This window comes from Pelmatolapia mariae, linkage group LG16_19, assembly GCF_036321145.2.
Source record: "Pelmatolapia mariae isolate MD_Pm_ZW linkage group LG16_19, Pm_UMD_F_2, whole genome shotgun sequence".
Classification (NCBI taxonomy): Eukaryota; Metazoa; Chordata; class Actinopteri; order Cichliformes; family Cichlidae; genus Pelmatolapia; species Pelmatolapia mariae.
Genome location: NC_086241.1, coordinates 42658157 through 42681042, shown reverse-complemented (window position 1 = coordinate 42681042; position 22886 = coordinate 42658157). Strand labels below are relative to the sequence as shown.

The 22886-nt window shown below is 39.2% G+C and overlaps 1 protein-coding gene across 2 annotated transcripts in view; it reads left to right on the top strand.

Annotated features, from left to right (window-relative positions):
- The window catches only part of LOC134645907 (neuronal PAS domain-containing protein 3), a 367866-nt gene that overhangs the window by 227222 nt on the left and 117758 nt on the right, over nt 1-22886 (top strand). For both annotated transcript variants that reach the window (XM_063499536.1, XM_063499537.1), the window contains exon 5: nt 20763-20852. In XM_063499536.1, coding sequence (XP_063355606.1) covers nt 20763-20852 — 90 coding nt within the window. The remainder of the gene's footprint in view (nt 1-20762; nt 20853-22886) is intronic.

The following is a 22886-nucleotide window of genomic DNA, read 5'->3' as shown; positions in this document are numbered from 1 at the left end:
AGCAGAAGTCTGTATTGTTTAGTTACACAGCAAGTTACAGTAAAGCACCAAATTTCACTGTGATATGATTTACTGCTATTTTGTATTAGCTGTTCTTGCTATAGATACATAACCCACAGCTCTTTTCTTAATGCAGTTCAAACATTATTTTTGTACACAAAAATATTTTAATACTCTAATTAATGTGATTAAATGGGCATGAATGGAGTACAGAGATCACATTACCTCAAAAGTTATGGGAATTGGTTTATAACTTAAAAAAAATGTTTTGTTAATTTATCCATACCACATAAAGCGGATAACAGGTTTGTGTGTATCTGTCTGTTTGTGTGTGTGAGTCTGTGTGTGTTTGTGTCTGTGTGTGTGTGTATTGAGTCCATTGACCTTACTTCATCTCCCTGTGAACAGGACAAATATTTAAAATAGATGTCAGGTCCTGGACCGCCTCCAACTTAAGAGCCACTCTGGTGTGTGTGTGTATCCGTGTGTGTGTGTGTGTGTGTATCCGTGTGTGTGTTTTTTCGCTGCCTGATTTCTTTTACCGCCCATTACTGAGAAACCAAAGCTCTTTCTCTTTTTCCTCCCATCACTCTCCATTCGTGTTTCTCTTTCTTTCTTCTACAACCGCCTCGCTTTATTTTTTCACTTCTCTCTTGCTCTCTTTCTTTCTGTGTCTCCCTCTCTCTCTCTATCTCTCTCTCCCTGACAGCCGCTAATAATAACGCATGAAGGCAGTCACACCAAATGAAGACAAATGCTGTCCGCTGCTTTGGAATCATAATCTCCCTCCCTCTTTCTCTCCATGCTCTCTCGCCTTTCCACTGCCTCGCCCTCGTTCTTGTCCTCCAGCCTCTGTTCTCTCTAGCTTCACCTCTCTCCCTCTCTCTTGCTTTCTGTTCAGCAGTGAACAGTGATGTCTCTATAAGCCTCTGAGACTGCTCTCATAGTGCTATATTCGTTATGTTAATAAGAAAGAAGAATCCATGTGCATTTAAAGACTTAATGTGAACATTACTGTCTAAAATATTATTTAGACATTTTAATTATAAGTCAACAAAAATATTTGCTTATTTAAATTTTTTACCTTTAACTTAGCTTTCGCTGCGGGTGGCATTTTGTAATCAGTCTTGTATGTTATTCTTTATCTTTTTTTTAAGGGTACTGTAAAATATAGTGCTATTTAAATATCATTTTTGTATATATTTTACTATATTTTGCTTAATAACTAGATATTATTATCCACTGATTTCAATGGCCTTGCATTTCCACTACTTGTTACATTTACAGTATTCTCTGCTGACACCTGATGGAGTTCCTGGGTGTGCACCTTTTGTTTTTTTGGCACAAAAGTTGTGACTGTAAGAAGCACAGTGTCAACAATTATCTTGACGACATGAACTATTTCTAGATGATACAAAACAGCATTTTGATAAATTCTTCTGTAAAGGAAGAAATAATAAACTTCTCTTGGAAAATTGATATATAGTAGGGTGGTTAAATGTCAGTATTTAAAATACTAATGATGTTTAGAAGAAGAATTAACAACACACTTCATTAAACTGTAATGTACTAATGATCATTTGCATGGATTTTCCAAATGATAAATCATGATTGCAGTCACTTCCATTTCCTGCCTCCCAGTTAAACCACAGCTCTGCATGTGGTGCTATGATAAAAACTATTTCCACCACAAGAAATTAACAAATACATGGCTGAATGGTAATGTTCGCACCATAACTACAGAGATAATTGATTAAATGAGCACTGTAATTACATTTTCTCTTCCTAATATTGAAGATGTTATCAGTGTATCTTTTATCATTAAGTTAATCAGGAAGACGGCATTGAAGAGAATGAGTGAGCATGTGATTAGCCAGAGCAGGAGAGTGAGAGAGAGACTGTATGTGAATGTGTGTTGAAATATATCCAGAAAATGCTGCTTTTGGACTTATTCTTTTTCCTTTGCTGAATGACTGTGAGTGGAAGCCTTTATGTTTTGTTTTTGTGTATAACTGAAAAGAATAAATAGATACTGGTGTAGACTGTAGTGTAAGTACCATCCATTGATTAGCCTGATTTTTATTGCCCAAAGGTTTGATAATGATTGTTCTATATTTTGAAAAATGACCCATCAACCCACTTTCAGCGTCATTTTTAATACTTTGAAATCCAAGGCAAATATGTAAATGTTAAATGGACTGATTCTTATATAACGCTTTTCTGCTCTCCCAGAGCACAAAGTGCTTTATACATTCACCCAATCACTGTTTTCTATGCTTTTGTTAAAGTGGTTTCTAACTAACTTTCATACACATTCATACTACGACGGATGATTCGGAGAGCAAGTTGAGGTTAGTATCTTGGCCAACGATATTTGGCACGGAGAGTGAGGGAGCCAGAGATCAAACCACCAACCTCCTGATCAGTAGATGACCTGCTCTACCTCCTGAGCTACAGCCACCCCCAGTGTTTGAACATGAATGTCTCAAAAACTCTTAAAGATGAAAGCCTGGCCCTTCTAATCATAAAAAAGGTTCAGGATGTGTAAATTGGGACAAATACATCAAACAATTAATAAATAATAAAAAAAAACTACACATCGGAAAAAAGTATTAGTGACACGCTTTGATTGGGACAGTTGTTGGATTTCAAAATAAAGCAAAATAAAGCATATAGAAAACTTTTTAACATTAAATCTTTTGCATTAAAAATGAAGAAAATGCTATTTTCATTCAACTTTTATGATGGATTGACCAAATAAGTTGTACCACAAAAAAACCAAAATATCAATAGATGGTTCAATGTGTAAAGACCAGCTTTTTTAACCATTGTTAACAGGAGACAGATACACTCGTGAAATGGAAACATGCTACAGTTTTGAATGGGATCCTAGGCAAGTATGCTTGCAATGACAATAGCTAATTGTGTTGATAAGATGGCAGTGTTATTATAAGAAGTTTTGAGATTTCTGTTCAAGATGTTTAGGATAAAAGGAGATAGTGTTCACACTGACATGTTTTAATTGATGTGCATGTTTAAATTTGAATAGGCATTGCTTGCCTATTTTCCTGACAAAACACCACTGCAGTATGTATAATGTGTCCCTTGTTTGAGAGAATATGACATATAGAGAGTTAAACTGAGGGTGGCAAAGTCTGTGCAAAGAGTCAGGAGAGAAGATGAGAGCATTCGGTTAGGGGGAGCTTTGGATCTGGTACTTTACTTTGTTTTCATTCAATTTCTTTCACTTTCACTTCCTGCTTGGTTAGCTTATGCTCCATAATATGCCCTCTTCACAACATTAACCCTGCATATTAAAATGTAATGCTGTCTGTTTAAATGTAACCGCAGAGGGTCCTGATCAATGAATAAACACAGATATGCGGTGAATTGGGAGTGAGACCCATCTCATTTCCATGAACTTGTGGGTCCCTTGTGCATATCTCTAAGATGCCGGCAGCTTTAACGGCAGGGCTTGTCACTCAGAGAAGGAGAATGAGTTGGTGAACCTATGAAATGAGTGCTTTACCAATTTCCCATTTCTATTCTACAGCATAGTCAGGCAATTAAGAAGTGATTTAGTATTATTTATTCCATGGATTCTTCTTCTTCAGTGAAGACCAAAAGTTGAATGTGTCTTCGGGGGTGTTATGCTAATAGCGACTAATGTAATGTTATAGCGGTGTGATATGCTTTGAACTCCAAGAAAAGCATGTGGGCAAATTCTTAGGACTTTCATGTGGAACAAATAAATGACTTTGACTATTCCGATCAGTCAAACCTGAAATGAAAGAAGAGAAATCCTCGGATCCTGACATGCATCTGCTCTGTGTCGTGTCTGTGTGTTTTGGAAGGGTGTCCTAAAGTTAAACTGCAAAGCAAAGCAGCATCCATCTGGAGGGCATTAAAGAGATTTATCAACACTTCTGCCCTTGGATAATATGACATATGACATGTGTGTTTGATTGCCTGTGCCCGCCCTTTTGCAGTCAGGAAGTTATTACATCTAATCTTGATAGGAACAGACCGAAGGCCTGTCAAAGGCTATGTTGACCAAATAACCTACAACATATACAGTAGTTGAACATCATGCAATAGAATATAACCACATTTCATAATAAATCAGATGACAAAATAATCTCATTGTACATTTATTTATTTATATCGACAGCACCAGCAGTTATTTGAAAAAGTTGCACTTGACAGTGTATTCTTCAAAACAGCAGCTGATTTGCTGCTTTGAAGACACCATGAGAAACTCCAGTATACACTACCTTCAGCATAATAGAATTCATTGAAATGACCAGAATTAGTTGAATAGCTAATAAGACAATACCAAATATATTTTAAAAGAAAATTAACTGCTGATAAATCATACTAGTTCTTAAAGAACTACTTTTACCCCGTAGAAATATGAGTACACAAGAACCGAAAGGTGTAGAGATCCTACTCATCCCTAACAACAAAACTATAAACAGGAGACATCGGAGTAGAAGCAGGTAGAAGAGAAGTTCAAAGACTGGATAAGCTGTATGAGGAGTCTGAGTGTTTGTGCCTATCTGTGTGGATGAACAAGTCAGCTTGTCAATAACCATCTACATGTCTGACAGCCAGCAAGGACAAACACATGGAGAGAGCTCAGTGTGAATTATAGGAGGGATAAGAAAAGAGGTGAGCGGAGAATGAGAGAAAAGAGCACAAGGTGAAAAATGACAAAAGGAAAAGTGCATAAAAAAGGAGAATTAATTATATATAGGTTGGGGAAATATATTGCTTTCTTTCCTGCAGGTATAGTTGGTGTGATATTTTTTAACAAATTTTCAGCAGCTGCACATACATGGTCCCACAGAGTCCATTTACAGAATATACCACAGTACACTGCAAATTTTACAGTTATTTAATGTCATTTTACATTTTCTAAAATTTTCTAAAATGGCATAGATATGGTCAAGGATTGCTCAAGGATATTTGTAATGCAGACTGGAGCACTTCAGACTAGGACATGTGATGATTTCTGCCTTTAACATAACCTTTAATATAAGCTTGTCATATCCTGAATGGCTTAGTTATTGGTTTTTCATCAGTAAATTGCATTTTTGGTCATATGAGAATGTGGGAATAATCTTCTATCTATCTATTCTTTGCTCTTTTCTTCTTTTGTCCTGTCATCATCTTTAAACATGACATTGCATGTTACATGTAAAATGTAAAATATTCAAAGCAAGTCTTTTTTTGAAAACTTGGTAGAATTTAATGCCCAGTGAACGTGACCGAAACAGCATCAGTGATATAAATATAATGTCTATCCAGTGTCTGAGTGTAGAGGTGTCTCTGCAATACACATTACTGCCATATACCAGATAGAGAGAATTGCCAGTAATGGACCTCGATAGTGACTATTGGGACCACACACACACACACAAACACACACAAACACATCTCTTCAGGGAATTAAAGTGATATTGAGCTCCGAGCAATAACTGGAAGAGTAGAATTATTACTCCAGGGCTGTCAGTGCATGTGTGTGTGTGTGCGTGTGTGTGCGTGTGTGTGTGTGTGTGGCTGGTCACCTGTCCACTTGTCGATTGTTGCTTTTGATTAAAAACCAGGAGGAGCGACAGCTTTGAGTGTCTGCAATATCACACTGATGCTGTTATCTATCTCTCCTACTTGTCCTATATTTTGGCTACTTTTCTCAAAATCTCTGTCTTTCCAGGCTGTACCCGTTCCCAAAGGTGCCACATACATTTTTTGTATTTTGTTTTGTTCAAAACCGCTGGTGTCTCAGGAATACACAAGACGCATACAATGTCTTCAAAAGATCAGTTGTCACAGTATTAGGAATCATCTCATATGTACTGACATATGCATGCTTTCTCAGTACTCCATGGATTTACGGTTTCTTCTCCAGGAAGCCCCTTTTGCTTGGAGGCCAGTGGGCATTGAAGTGGACATGATTAAGTTTTTCTTTTTTCCAAGCACAGCCAACCAGTTTACAGCACAGCAGGTTACTACAGGTGCATCACACCACAGACATATCTAAGTTTCTTACCAAAGCACAAATTCTAACATCCACTTGTCCAAGGAAGATAGTAAATGGTTCCTATACAAACTCTACCTCAACACTTAAAACACCTCATACAACATGCCTCATTCACACAAACACTTTTTTTATCTACACCTATGTGCTTTCTATGTACAATTCACACACATTCATACATTGATGAACATACCAGAGAGCAACTTGGGGTTCACTATTATGCCCAAGGATACTTGGGCAATCAGAATGGAGAAACCAGGGATTGAACCGTCAACCTTCTTATTCAGTAGAGAACATGCTCTACCGTCTATATTTTTTTAGTTTGACTACATTATCTTACTGAGTGGATTATTTTTTTGCTAGAAGTCCACTTTAATCAAATAATAACATTTACTACATAAAATAAATAAACATCAAAACAAATAATGTGCAACACATTACATTTAAACCCAGATCGTTGTGATTTTTCTCAACTTTGCCATGTGATTTTGATGCCTGAAGATTGTAAAGTAAATAATGGCAGTCTTTTCTCGGTGGACCAACACATCAAATTCACCAGGGAGGATATAAAAAGTGGCAGGTTAGCCTTCTTAGACTGTGAGATTTCCATCAGTAATGGGTAGAGCTGGGCGATATAAGATTTTTTCATATCACGATATGTTTTTTTCATTTCAGGCGATAACGATATATATCACGATATAAGCCAAATAACTATATGTGTAAGATTTAAATGTGCCGTTGCTCACAAGTAAAATGTGAAATAATCACCAGCTTGTCTTGATTTTAATATTTATTTCCCATAATAAGTTCAACAGGGTAGATGTACTTAAGGAACATGAGACTTTTTCAGATAAATAAAGGCAAATATTGCAAACTACACAAAAGGCAGCCGCTAAAGCGTTTAAGTTTCAAAATAGAACAAACAAAACAGACTACTAAATTGTCAATTCCACTTAGAAACAAAATATTAATTCTAAAAATAAATCTTAGTTTGTTTTACAGAAGAACAGACAAAATTGACTAACTTTTGTCAATATCAAATAAACTGAGAACTAAAAGGAAATTTTCAATCTCTCCTTGTTGTATAGCTTTCTAAACTTTCTGAATCCTTTATCATCCGCAACTGAAAATAGTTGTGGATGATTACTATACCTTTCTAATGTGACGTTGTTGTCCCTGGCTCTCTTTCTCTCTCTCCCTCCCGCTCTGTTCCAGTGCCACTGCGAGTGTAACTACCGCCCCTCCCCCCTCTTCCCAGCGCAAAGCGCAAGGCTCCCGTGCGGAGTGAAGCGGGAAAAAAGTGCGAGAGAGAGGGTGAGAGAAAGAAAGAAAAAAAAAACCCACGGCTCGCGATAAGGAGCCGGCTCGCGTCGTTCACGTCAAAGATTCGGCTCTAGAGCCTTTTCGTTCGCGACCGACACGGCGGCTGGCTGCTTCCCAAACTACACATGTGCGTCTTGGAACTCGTGCTGTACGTAACAAGTCACGTGACGTGACGCTGCGGCTGTGATTGGTTCGGCTCTGCGCTACTTAATTTGGATCGGCTGTTCTTCTTTTCTTTTCTTTTTTTTAAGAGAGCAAGAGAGACGAGTGTCTATCGCAATAGTTTAATTTTTCTATCGAGAAAAAGTTATTTCGCAATACATATCGTTATCGTTTTATCGCCCAGCTCTAGTAATGGGGGACATCTAAAAGCTGACGTGTACCGTAAACCTACGCATACGGATCAGTATTTAAGGTTTGACTCTCATCATTCACTGGAGCACAAACTGGGTGTCATTAGGAGGCTACAACACAGAGCAAACACCATCCCCACTGACACAGCGGCCAGGGAGGCAGAAGAACAGCACATCAAGAAGGCCCTGAGTAAATGTGGTTATCCCAGCTGGACTTTTGTCAAAGCTGGAAAGGCACCTAAAGAAAGCTCCAGCTCATCCAGGAGAGAAGGACAACCGCTGCCCAAGCGAAAACCTGTAGTGATCCCATATGTGTCAGGAGTATCGGAGCAGTTGAGACGCATTTTTTCTAAACACCGAGTCTCTGTGGCTTTTAAACCCCAAAACACACTGCGCCAAAAATTGGTCCACCCCAAGCATCGGGTCCCCCGACACAAACAGAGTAACATAGTGTACGCTGTTAAGTGCCAGGAGGATCGCCAGGATTTATACATCGGGGAAACCAAACAACCTCTGGAGAAGCGGATGGCACAACACAGAAGAGCAACCTCATCAGGCCAGGACTCTGCAGTCTATTTACACCTACAGGCCAGTGGACACTCTTTCAAGGATGAGGATGTACACATCTTGGACAGGGAGGAACGCTGGTTTGAGCGCGGAGTCAAGGAGGCCATTTACGTGAAAAGGGAAAGACCATCTCTGAATCGAGGAGGGGGCCTAAGGGTACATCTGTCACCATCTTACAATGCTGTGATTGCAGCCATTCCCCAACTCTCTGTGAATGGTACTCATGGCCATTGATCAGTGGTCTTTGATCAGTGGGTTTTGGTCAGTGCTTGTTGATCAATGGTCATGAGAATTTGCATAATTAAGATAAAGGAACTGACCTCCCAGCCCGTTGTTCCTTCAGTGGGCTGGTTTCAGTTATTATGGAAATGTACTGTTTATAAAATTGGGGAAACCTGCAGTCAGCTGAGACTGAAGAAGTCACTTGGATGAGTGACGAAACGTTTCTCCCACAAAACGCTACATCCAGATGAACAGAATCAACTTTTGGAGAATGGCGGTCGTTCCATCAACTGCGTTGTAATTTGTCATATATATGTAAAATATATATATACTGGACATAGTTGTACAAACGTGTTTGCACATTTTTCAGTCATGTGTCACACTCACCTGAATAAAGACATACCACTGTATTTTTGTTGTTGTTGCATAAATACATGGATCTCATTTTTCATGCATTAACTTTTGCTGTCTTTGTTACGTACTGATCTCTCTCTCTTTCCAGTATTGACATGTGTTGACCTTTCTGAACCGTCGTCATCCCTCACCTCTTCCGCCCATCTCTTTAACTCCTCAGTTCTCTAGCCAAAGCTTCCCCTTTCCTTTTCCTGTTGCTTTCATATACTGACATGGTGACCTTTCTGATAATTCCTCCTCCCATTTCCTGCACTTCTTTGTCTCCTTACCTCACCTCTGTGTCCAAACCTGCTTTTTTTGTTTCTGTTTCTCTCTCCCTTTCTCTTACCTATGTCTTCTCCTTCTGTTTGCATCACACCAACAGCTTTTTCTCTCTGTAGCTCATTCTATCTCTCTATAGGCTTGCATCCCAAGTGCTCTGCCTTCAGCCTCCCCCCCCTCCTCCGTCACCTCTTTCTGCTCCTCCTGGGTATTGATTGGTTCATTTGATAGTTCTATCACCAATCAGTGTGAAGTTGACCTTTTGGACTTGGCAATGATAGCAAGATGTTGTGTGTTCATCAGTTTGAGTGTGCTGCCCTTATAAGTGTATGCATTTGAGTGTGTGTTGACCTTTGCAGGCAGAATGTCAGCCTGGCTCTTGATGCTGCTTGTCAGTACATTAGTTGGACAGGAAGCAGTTCAGCTCTCTAACAGGAAGTTCAAACCCGCCAATCTTAGGCCTAAAGTTTACAAATCTCAGATCTGATATATAGTCATAATATTTAGGCACTGTATTTTTTTTTTTTCATTTAATTGAAAGGACCACAGGATTTTTTTTTTCTTTATGGTAAAATCAATTCATAAGTGGTCCTGGCACACTGCATATGACATATACAAACTGTCAAACGACAGGGGGACAACATCTTTATGAATCAAACTTGCCACAATTTAGTAGAATAAGTACTGCTGTAATGCAATTTTATGGCATTGATTATTCTAGATTAAGTCTCCCTAATCGATGTGTTCATCCTCAATTCATTTATTATGTTGAGTCCACAATCTTGGCCAATTAGTGAAAAAGGGAGGGACCACCAGCCATTTTTTTAGCCACTAAGAAAAGCACACATCCCCGAATTAGCGAGGAACCTGAATGAACTTTCTATAAATTGTGCCAAACAGAAATGAGCAGAACATCTTTTTTTTTTATATAACACATTATTGTCAGTTGGCAAATGTTCAGTTGACCAGGCTGCTTTAAAAAAGGCAGTCGATAAAAATGAAACCAGACAAATATTTTGTTTACAGGCACTAGGAGAGGGAGGTTTTTATTATCACCATACAGCTGAGTGTCTGCTGCTCCAGTTGTTCCAGTTGCTGTTAATGTGAGAACTGGGAGTGAACTGGAATAAAACGAGGGAACTGCTCCTTTAAAACCCAGAGGTGTCCGACTGTAAAAAAAGCCATATGGTAAATGCAAAGCATGCAGACACACTCTTGTAAACACTAACTTATATTTTGAATTCTTCTAATGTGGACACAGTCAAGCTGTTACCTCACAAAGACAAAACTTTGAGAGGAAGAGACTGATGAAATACATTTAGGAAGTTCCTCCATTGCAAAACTCATTCTAACTGGTTTCTCTGGTTATAAAGAAACAGTCCTGTATTACCCTTCCCTGCAATTAATAATACATCTGTCAATGTCCTTCTCTTCCATTAATCTTCCCCTGTTATTCATTCCTTGTGGTGATTCTGTTTCTGTTTGACTAGTCTTTATTCTTCTGTTTTTCATGAATGGCACTTCTTCTGCCAACTGGTTTGCATCTTTTTCTCATTTTTCTTCTTTTTCTCCCGTTTGTGTGTTTTTTCCTACAGATTATACTACTTTTCTTCCTCACTTCTCTCTTTGTTTCCCTAGTTTTGTACATTACTCTCCTTCACTTTTTCTTTTTCTTTTTTTTTTTGCTCTGCAATCAAAAGCATGTTGACACAAAAGTCTTTCTTTTTCTAGCTTAAGCTCCATGGTACAAATTAAAGAACATCTTAATGTTGCAACACACAATGATTTTAAAAACAGTCACTCACTTCAAACTATGTAGTAAGTCTTAAAAAACATAGTGTCTAACCAAATGCTTACTTTGGATAGGAATACCTTGGCCTCCAGTAACACTGTGAGAAATCTTGAAATCTTTTTGTCCAGGAAATGTCCTTCACTGTGCATATTCAACAAATATGTAGGACTATATACCCAATACTCCATGCACTCTAGTGGTGACAGCAATAATGACAAAAAGATGGGGGAAGTTAGGTGACTTATTTATAGAGCCACAAAGTGAGCATATGGTTGGACTTGGTTGATGGGTAAACAAAACATTTCAAGTTCTTATAGATGTAAAAGAGATAAAGTACTATTCGTAGTTGGGAGTGCAATAATGTGATTGCTGGTCATAGAGCTCTGCCCTCAACCCCATCCCACACATTTGGGAATAACCACAACATAAACTGTGATCCAGACCTCATCACCCTGAATGGGAGCAAATCCCCACAGCCAGGTTTAACATCTGCTGGAAAAGACAGATGATTGGAGGCATGGATTCAAAACCGTGTGTCAAAGTATCACACTAGTCAATAGGTATAATGTTCAGTCCTCAATACTTTAGTTCTGCCTCTTTAATCAGCTTTGTTACTTTTTAATTTTCACTTTTGCTTTTTCTGTGTGTTGTCAATATGTTTGTCTTTTATCCACGTTTGATTGTCTTTTTTCTCTCTGTCTTTAATCACCTGCCCTCCATTTTCCTCTTTCTCTTTGTTTCTTGATTTCTTTATTTGTCATTCCTATACATCACCCTTTCCCTCCATTTCTCTGTCTTATCCTACAATTTATTTGCCCTCCTTCTCTCTCTCCCACACACACACACACACACACACACACAGTCTTTCCATTTGTCATTAAGAGGCAGAGAGCTAGACAGTAACATTTAAACCGCCCGTTCTGAATGGTTAAAAGATGGCCTCATCTGTTGTGTGGCGCGTGTGTGTGTGTGTGTGTGAAGGCGATCGATGCAGTAATCTGCAGGAGGTGGAAAGCAGAGGGAGCAAGCCATTCAGCAGTGCTCACTAATCAATTGCAATTCTTTCTTTTACTGTCTGAACACCCAGATTAGGACATTTGTGGGTGTGTGTGTTTGTGCGTGTGGTGGTATTCTTTTTTTAACATCTGTGGCGTAAAATTTGGGTGTTTCCATTTGCAGTTCTATCAATTTCTGTACATGTGTCTTCAAGCATTTGACTTAGGTTTGCAGGAAGGTGATTAGGCGATGTAAATCAGCCCAAATTCACCATTTGGGGAGCAGGAAATGTTAGTACAAACTGTCAGACTTGGTCATAAGAGAATCATGGTGCAATTTGTGGACAGTGTTTCCAAATAGTGATGACATGAGATCATGCACATCCACTAATGAATGATATGGAGCTTCTGGTGGACCGAAAAGGCCCGCAGCAAAATTCAGACTGTCAGAAATTTAAGGACAGACTCACACTGTGTGACAGCTGCTATGATGCAAATCTATGAACCAACCAATCAGCATACACTGAGTGACATTACATCTGAAGTTTGGGAGGGGAAACACACATAAAATGAAATGATGGAACCTTGTGAATCCTCATTTTGAATACAAAAGAACAGCACAGATGGCTGATATAAGCGGATAATGTTCATCTGTTGTTATACACTGTTGTGTTCACGGCACAGTCTGACACCTTCAAATTGATACTGTATAGTCTGTCACAGTGTGAGACTGATTTTATTAGACCCACCTTACATAGCAAGACATGGATAGGGCACCTTGAAGGTGCATTAAACTGTTGAACAAACCAAGTTGGCATTATCTTCAGTCTTTGCTCTTAGAATCACAATCTGGACGTCCAACTTCCTTTTTTATTATTATGTACTTAATATGGCATTTACTTTAAAATGAGAATATTTTGTGCTTGCATTTCGTACTTTAGACAAACAAAGCTGTTTCATTATGCTACTGTGATTTTTTTTTTTAAATGTTACATACACAGATCAGGGATAACATTTTGACCACCTGTCTAATATTGTGTTGGTCTCCCTTCTGCTGCCAAAACAGCCCTGACCTTTCAAGGCATGGATTCCACTAGACCCCTGAAGGTAGGGCTGTTCGATATAACGATATATATCGGATGACGATATAAAAACGTCTATCGTTTCATTTTACGCTATCGTTTGTTTCGTGGTGTTGCAAAATAAACTGTTTACGGTAATATTTTTTCATCATTTTGATGGTCACTGTAGTGGCTATATTAATTTCTTAAAGTTCTCTCTTTCTCTTATATTTAATATAACCACACTACAGACAGACAAGCGCTTGTTTTCGGCGTGTCCGCTTGTTTATTTTCCACATAAACCTTTCACAATAAAGCTCAAGATCCTGTTGAAACTTTTCAAAATAAACTGAATCACGTGAAAGGTGCAGAGTATTTACGCATGAGAAGCAAAAAAGAGCCGTCAGGTGCTTAAAAAAATAAACCTTAGACTCAAACGTTAGAACAGGCTTTTCCATCGCAGCACGCTTTGTAATAAATACTCACAAAGAAAACAGCGTCCGTTACAACCTATGTCTAAAAATGTATAGTTTCATGCATCAGTTAAAACACTCGACTCCAGGTCCATGACGCCCAGCTGGAAACACTTCACGCAAGTCGAGCTGCCCGAGATTCACAGAATTTACAGAAAATGTTACATTTTTGTGATTTATATCGTTATCGGACGATAGATGTCTTAATATCGGGATATGAGATTTTGGTCATATCGCACAGCCCTACCTGAAGGTGCGCTGTTTTATCTGGCACCAAGATGTTGGCAACAGATACTTTAAGTCCTGTACATTGCAAGGTGAGGCCTTCATGGATTGGACCAGGATGTCCCCCAGTTGCCCTATTGAATTGAAATCTGGGAAACTTGGAGACCAAGTCAACACCTCAAACTTATTGTTGTGCTCCTCAAACCATTCCATTTCACTTTATGGCCTGATTAGTAGATAAGTATGAAACCACAGCCATCAGGGAATACTGCTCCCATGAAAGAAGGGACATGGTCTGCAAAGATCCTTAGATAAGTGGTACATGTCAAACTAAGATCCACATGGATGGCAGGACCCAAGGTTTCCCAGCAGAACATTGCCCAAACCATCAAGCGGACCCTCCAGCTTGCCTTCTTCCTATAGTGCATCCTGGTGCCAGGTATTTGCCAAGTAGGTGATGAATATGCACCTGGCTATCAAAACGATTTAAAAGAAAATATGATTCATCAGACCAGGCCACCTTCTTCCATTGCTCTGTGGTCCGGTTCTGAAGCTCATAATGGTCTGTGGTTATGCAGCCCCATACGCAGTAAACTGTTATGCTCTGTGTATTCTCACACCTTTCTATCAGAATCAGCATGAACATTTTGTGCCTATGTCTGTTTTTATTGGACCACATGGGCCAGCCTTTGTACCCCACGTGCAGTTTTGAAGATGCTCTGACCCAGTCGCCATGATGAAGAGACAATCAATGTTATTCACTTCACCTGTCAGTGATCGCAATGTTATTATCCGTATTATCATTGGTGTATATAGGTTTTGCAATCTGGACGACTATAGTCACATGCTTACTTCCATCTTCATGCTACACAGAACAGCAGCAGAATAATCCTGCAGAGAACAGAGCCAACATCAGAACACAGAAGATATGACACCTGATAAGTCAGAAATTGCATGAAAGTAGGCATATGGGTGGGTCGCATTGGATCTTGCAGTGGTTCAGTGATGTTGGGAGGCTTTTTTAGGATTTTGCACTAGATTCATCTAGATAAATCTTTAAATCGCAAGTATTTAATTTAAACTCCTTCAGCTGCATATTAAAATGAGCACTTCTTATGATCGTTTTGTTCAGGGGCCTTAGTTTCACTTCAGAGCAGTCTGTGATTCTCAGACAGTTATATTCTGGTTAATAGAACAAAACATTTCATTATGACTGAGAGACAGGAAGTGCACACACACACACACACACACACACAGCATCAATACAATCCATCCACACACGGAGCAAAATAAATAAATATACAATCAAAATTGCAATTACCTGCAGAATTTGTGAAGGGTAAACAAATCTGTGAACACCTCACCCCCCTACTCGCTTGCTCCCTTGCTCTCTTGCTGCGCACACACACAGACTCAGAGAGCAGCGTTAGTGTTCTAGTTAGCATGCTGAAATGAATACAGTTAGATCCAAAGCAATTTCCTTTTATTTATCTTAGCAGCCCTGCATAAATAAAGGCAAGGGCATCCAGGCAATTAGCATAATTACTATGAGGCGGTCAGACCCTCTGTGATTTCATAAAGAGACACACACACGGACTGCTGCCACAGGGCGTGTGTTTGTATATGTGTGCATGTGTGTGTGAGGGAGAGAGAGGAGAAGAGATAGAGACAATGACTCTGTGTATGTGTGTCTTAGTGCGTGACTTCTGCCGTAATGTCCATTTAGTTCCACCTTGTGTGTACGTACTTGTGTTTTCTACATGTTTGGATGTGCTGTTACTTTATTTTGTGCAGAGGTGCGTGTGTGTGTGTGTGTGTGTGTGTGTGTGTGTGTGTGTGTGTGTGTGTGTGTGTGTGTGTGTGTGTGTGTGTGTGTGTGTGCTTAAGACTCATCCTCGGTCTTTCTGCACTGCGCATGCATGTAGATATAAAGTCCTGGATGCATATCCACACATACACACACACACACAACTATGAAAAATAAAATATTAACAAGCTAGAGCCCAAACATACCCATATGCACAGTCATATAGACCAACCAGACAGTGCACACACGGTCTACGGTCCCACTGTGTCTGCATGTGTTATTAATATGCAAATACAAGTGGAAAACAGCAAAGGCCAGGAAAAACAATATCCCTGCAAACAGGCTGAGGTCAGCTGATACTGCATGTAATGGCTGCGTCGCTCATCCTGGTTACACTGTTGTTTCATTGTCTTTGTCTGGTTCAGTGTCTTTGGATTAGTCTTGTTTGTAGAGCTCAAATCTGTCTGATGAAGCCTGAATTTGGCTTAGAGTGTGGGTGTGGATCTCATCAAGTTTTGGACAGGACATCCTGGCAGTGTAGTGGTTCGCACTGTCGTCTTTTTGCAAGATCATTTTGGGTTTGGTTTCACGGGCTGGCTGCACCCTCCTCATGCAGACACGTTCTGTGTGGGCTTGCTCCACAGTCTGAATGCAGTTGTGTTAGGTTAACTGCTGTGATTGTGAGTGTGAATGGTTGTCATGCCCTACAGGCTCCAGTCCAGTCTTATTGCTGCTTAAGCTACAGATGAGGTTTAGGGTTAAATGTGAGATTGTTATTATGTTCTTACAGGCTTATTTATATTCTTTTTCATTTTGATATCCATTCAGGTTTGTAGTCCAATCACACTCTGCCATAAAATAATAACACCTCCCTGCATGTTACAGCTGCTTCCCTTTGTTCACAATAAATAAAAGAGTAGTTATAGTTAAAAGCAGTGTGCAACTTTTGCTTTAACAAGCATGTTTTAAAGGCATCTATTCATGCTGAAAATGTCAGTTAGTGAGGCTTGAAAACACTTGCTTTCTGAGTGTTACACTGACCTTTGTGCATCTTACAACTTTTCACTGACCTTTCAAGACCCTGTCGACCTTGTAAATAATTTCTGGTGTAAACCAAAGGAAGCTGAGGGAAAAACCACGAGCTCGCAGCAGAAAAATAAAATTTGGTTTGAGCTCTGGTTGGATTCAGAGCTCTAATAATCAGAGGCCTGCTTAACCTCTGGGAGGCAACCGGGGACTTAACAAAGCAGTCAGCAAGGTTATGTTTGTTTACAGCACATCTATATCTGTCTGTGTGAGTGTTTACATCAGTTCATATCAGCATAATTTACACACACACACACCCACACACACACACATACACACACACGTGCTTCCACCTTTCAACTCGCTTTTCCAATTCTAATTAATCCGTTTTAATCCCTCTGAAATGGGCAGATTTGCGTTCCTTCACCTGGAGCTGCTTGTTGCTAAACCTGGACCTCAATCAGACAAGATGATAAAACTGTAAAAAGAAAAACACAGGTTGTGATTATCTCCACATCTCAGCCTTTTCCCCCTGTTGGCTTGTGTTTGTATAAAGGGGCAAAAAGACAGAGGCGTACCAGCTGTGTCACAATTTTCCAAGAAACCTCAGCAGCTTTCACTGAAGAAAATGGGGACTAACTATCAACCGATTATGGCTTTACTTAGGTTTATAAGACCCCTTTAGCTTTTCAGGAACTATTTAAGCATGTATATTATAATACAGTAACCATTCAGTGGCTCTCAACAAGACTTCTGTTAACAAAATTGAGCAAAGTAGATGTATCATAGGTTCTAATAGTTACTTTTCACACATATTGTGCATTATGGTTCATCTAAGGCTGTGAATTTAATGGTTGTTACATAGTTTTGAACATTACAAAGAAAGTTTTTCTAGAGCAGGGGTGTCAGACACTAGGCCTGAGGGTCAGAATCCGCTTGGCAAAGACTTCGATGGCTGTGGAATATACGAAGGAGAGAAAAAATGGGAACTTTTAACATAATTTGCAAGTTTAATAGTGCTTCCTGCTGATAAAGATCTGCCCCATGGCCATTTATACCACACCACAGTAATTGAGTAATTGATAAACAATCAAATGACAGGAAAGTTTGTGTTTTCACACTATTGATTATAGAAATTTTAAGGTTTTTTGTTTTGCTTTGTTTTTCTTATTTTTTTTGCAATAGGTCCACAGTAAAAATTAAATGAAAGAAAGAAATTGTAATTTTACTCATCTATTCATTCTTGCAGGTATATGTGTATGTCCAAGAAACATTTCCTTAATGGTAACAAGGCCAAACCCTTAGCCATGTGAATGGAGAGAGCTTTATTCCAATAACGGCCTGATTATTAAAACTTCATGTATAGAATTATCAGTAAAATCTGATTATGCAAATCTCCAGCTTCTTAAATCTATTCTTGGACTGTTCTCTGATGTCTGCCATCACACAGTTGAAACTACTGAAAAGCTCAACTATGAGCTTATATTGTTCCAGTCACTGGACTGGCTCGGCTATAATGTCGAGGGGCTTTTAGGGAAAGAAGGAGCAACCAACATCTGTGGCATTACAGTGTTGGAGATTGTTTGAGTTCCATTTCTTTGTAGTAGTGTCTCTGCAAAACGAAGTCTCAGTCATCTTTGTTCTAGTGCACATTTATCAAAGGCATGTCTTCTGTAAATTGTTTCCACTTTTTATCCCATTAAATGAGGAAGAACAAAATCAGCATGTGCAAAGCTCACAGGCTCTCATAACCCAAGCTGGTTTGATTTAAACAAAGTGACTAATGGTGTTTTCACACTAGCTATGCAGAGGCAACTGACTACTAGTAATGTCAATGGAAAATGGTGCTACAAAGCTACAAACTGATGCCTGGCACATGCCAGTGCTTGATGGTTGTGATGTGCGATGAATCAGAGTTGTGCTTGATGTGCTGAAGCATCAGCCAGTCATATAGAGATAAACCATATCTTGGGATTTATCTGTCCATTTGAAGACAAGCCCAGAAATGATACTGGCAAGTCCAAGAGCAGCACTTCAGTGGTGACCCGATGGTCCATTTTACAATTTAGTCACTTGTAGTGTGAATGTATTTTATATTTTTCTGTTTTCTATGCAAAGCACAAAAACAGGTTCCAGTCATATTTTCATAAACTGTGTTTTATTGGGACCAGATTAATATATCTAACCAATATTATATTGAGCTAGCTGTTATGTTTAAATGTCTTCTAAGGATAATGAACTTATTAGAGGATAAAGACATTTAAAGTGAAAGGCATCCAAACAGAGAACAACCATCTGGATCGTAATCTGACAACACACACACACAGAGGTAGAGAAACACAGCAAACATGTGCCCAACTGCACATATACACACAAAAGCTTGCACACACCTACTTAGAAAGAGTCAGGATCTGTGTTAATGAGGAACCCAGCATGGATGGACATTGATGCGGCTCACTGACGATTAACATCTCATTAACATCTCATTAGCTGAGAGGGCAGACTAAACGGACACAGGCGGTGGGGGGGGCAGCGACAACACATACCCACACCCCTCCATGTAAGCATTAGAATAATTAGCCAGGCATAAAAGGTTAAAGGCCATCTCCAAATAGCACTTTATATCTGACAAAGAGAAAGAAGAAAATTCCAAATAGCACTTTATATCTGACAAAGAGAAAGAAGAAAATTAAATACCCAACAGTCACACCGAAGGTGCTACTTAGCTGCTACACAGATGACATTTGAACTGTCAAAATCCAAAAAGACTCTTTTTTCTTTGTCTCTCTTTTCTGATTAATGTAAAAGCCTCAGAGTATCAAAGCATCCAAAAGGGGAGTCATTCTGGTAGCTGTTTGATAGTTTAATGTATTTCTATGTTAAATCATTTTATTGGATCAATAGCTTTGATCCATGATCAATAATGTGACAATAACAGATGAAAAAAAAAAAACACATTGTCTTGGACTGTACCTAATAATTTAGCCAGTTATCTTCAATCCCTTTAAATGGTTCAGACTGCTTGCACTTCTTTCTCTCCCAAAGTAATACACAACGTACAGTATGCACTTAGAGTGTCAAGATATAACACACACACACACACACTAGCATGCATGTGCACACAGGAGGAAACCGTGTATTACCAATAACAGTAGGACGCTACATGTAATTACCCTGGCTGACCTCTGGAGTATCATTGCCTTTGTGTGTGTCTGTGTGCGCTTGGATCCAGTGTATTGTGTTCAAGGAGTCGAGTATTCTGCCATGATCTTCCCATAACAGCAGCATTGGACACACTCAGACGTGCATTTGCTTGTGTGTGTGTGTGTGTGCGTTTGTGTACATGTGCATGTGTGTGTCATCTTTGCATGTGTGATTTGCTGCTGAAGTCGAGTGTGGCACCATGATCGTCACGGAAATACACCATTAGACACACTTGGATGTCTTTGTGGAGGTGTGTGTGTGTGTGTGTGTGTGTGTGTGTGTGTGTGTGTGTGTATGTGTGTAGAGGGACTTACTCTTCCATGTATCTGATTTTAAAAAAAAAAATCCTCTCGTCAGCTAAAGTTGGTAAGAAAGTGACAGAGACAACACAAAGAAGGAGATGGAAAAGAAAAAAAGAAATCACAATCAAGACTATTGTGGCTGTAGCTGCTACATTTTAATGGGCTTTTATTGACTTGTTGGGTCGGTAGCTGCTTTTGAAGCAAGGTCATTCTGCTGAACTAAAACTCAACTAAAAGCTAGTGTGGAAAAAGACTAGCTGTTAACTAAAAACAATAGAAAAAGAGAAACTCACTAAAGTAATATCGTGAACATGCAAAATTAGGTTAAAAAATGTTTTATGCATATGCAGTTAATTCCTAAAGTAAGGAAAGAAGGAAAGAAGTAAAGTAAATGCCTTAAATCTACATTCTTTTTACTGGTGGGGCTGCAAAACGATTTCTGACTGTGTAGAAGTCTGTGAGACAATGACCCTCATTTCCCTTTCTCTATGAACCCAGAAAACCTTTTTCTGATGAGTTTATTGTCTTAATCAGCAGTTTCAAGTTTTATGGAAATCAACACAATTTTCATTTTTTTATTTAAAAAAAAACAACCAATGGATGAACTCGTAGGCCATCTTTTAGTTACACTCTGTGCCCAAGACAAGTCTTTTTGAGAAGTCTATTTAACGTCCACCTCTCTTTTTCTCTGTTTCAGTCTCTGGATGGGTTTGTATTTGCACTAAACAAAGAGGGGCGCTTCCTCTACATCTCTGAGACGGTTTCCATCTACCTGGGATTGTCACAGGTAAGTCGCACACCTGTGTGCCTGTTTTGTCACTGCTATGTCAAGAAAAAACATTAAGCATCTCAAAGATCAGTCCTGTTGTTTTCGATCCTTTGTCTCTCTCTCTCTGTCTCTCCATCTTTATGTCTGATTGTCTCTTGGTGTTTATTTAGTCTGTCTCTTGTTCTATCATTCTTCCTCCTCTCGTCTGTCGTCACCAAAGACAATTCCCAACAAATTAAGGCTCATTTAAAATCTCATCAGCTCGTCGGACGGTTGTTGATTTGTGCAGCGAGCGACAATGCATATTTTATTGCCCTGTATGTGTGTGTATGTGTTGGGATGGGGGGGGCACGTCATTGTACTTTGTCAGCTTGGTGACGAGCTCTGTGTCTCAATTGGTTCACTTTCCCCCAGTTCCTGTTAATAGAGACAGGCGTCCATCCTGAAGGTCGACACATCGACCTTGGAGGCACTAATAAGTCTGTATTGACAAGCTGTGTGTGTGTGTGTGTGTGTGTGTGTGTTGCTGAATTAAATAGGATTCAAACTGTCATATCAGCCTGTTTACATTGTAGCTTCTGTCAGCTTGTGTACGAAATGCCAATATTTGTTCATGAAAACAGGAAATACAAAGAAAAAAAGAAAAAAAGCATCATTAGACATGTTTGTCTGCTTTTGCTGACTTAATTTTAATAAGAGGAAACAAATTTGTTTCATTAACCTACAGTGTTTGCTTTGAAATGTAGCTATCAGCTGTCAAGCACAACTGGTTTCGTGAGCTGTATTGTCATCTTTAAGGCCAAATCATTTTTCTAAGCTTTCTCTTTACAAAAAAAAAAAGATGTTATTAATGAGCTGAGTTCCACATTTGGTGATTCCCACTGTGCCTGAATGCACCACTGCACAAAGGCCTCAGCAGCGTGCCAAACGCCATCTACTGCACAACAGGTAGAAATCAGGAAAAACACCCTTTTCAATTCACTTGCAAAGACTTGTGAAAGGGGACATAGATCAAAGAGCCAATCGTCAACAAGGAGCTACATTCGGTTGGTTTTTATAGGAAGTACCTGCCAGGCCCCCATGCAAACAGAGAGGACATATTTGTTGAGACCGCACCGAGGGGCATGTGTGTGTGAAAACTGGCCACTAGTTAGCTGTTTGGTGTAAAAAGTCACTTTCACAACAGAATCTGTGTTTCTTGTGAATGTTGTTTTTCCACCACAATCTTTTTGTGAGCTTAGCCTAATCTTTGTTATTTGGTCCCTAAACTTTGTGTTGACACAGTGACACAAATAGTATTTTCTTCCTTGGCTTGGCTTCAGAAGTACAGAGGGACACCTAAGGCACAGGCAGGGAAATGACACGTATTCCAACACCTGATTGCATACGACTGTAGCAGGCAGTAACAATCAATTTGGAAGGTCAGCAACCGATGTTTACTTGTTTACATGATGGATTGTAAGGCGAGGCGCTCGTACAGTCCTTCAGAGAACAACTGACAATGATTGTGTCCTTGTGTCTGTGCAGCATGAATATTAAAAAGACTCTTGAGAGATTTGTGAAACTCTCAAACATACAAGAAGAATTTTCAGAATGTTAGCCAAACCTTACTTATAGCACTAGCAGATCAGAAAGTGTTCGTACAAATCATGCATGTAACAGTTGGTGGAAAGCACTGATGTGTGATATTCTGCTAATATAAGGATTAGATCGGGAAATGTTATAACTATATATAGACATGACATCTATTGCTGTGCTGTGATTCATTGTTTTCCTTTTTTTTTATTCTTAAGTAGAAAGTATTTCTCTCTTTCTATAACTCCTTAACAAGTCATGGGACTAAAAAGCTGAAATTAACCCAAATTGAGAAGATCAATACCCCTCAATCCTTCAGTATATATTAACTATTCTTTGGATTTCTTTATATTCATTCAATTCAATTCAATTCAATTTTATTTATATAGCGCCAAATCACAACAAAAGTCGCCTCAAGGCGCTTTATATTGTACAGTAGATAGCACAATAATAAATACAGAGAAAAACCCAACAATC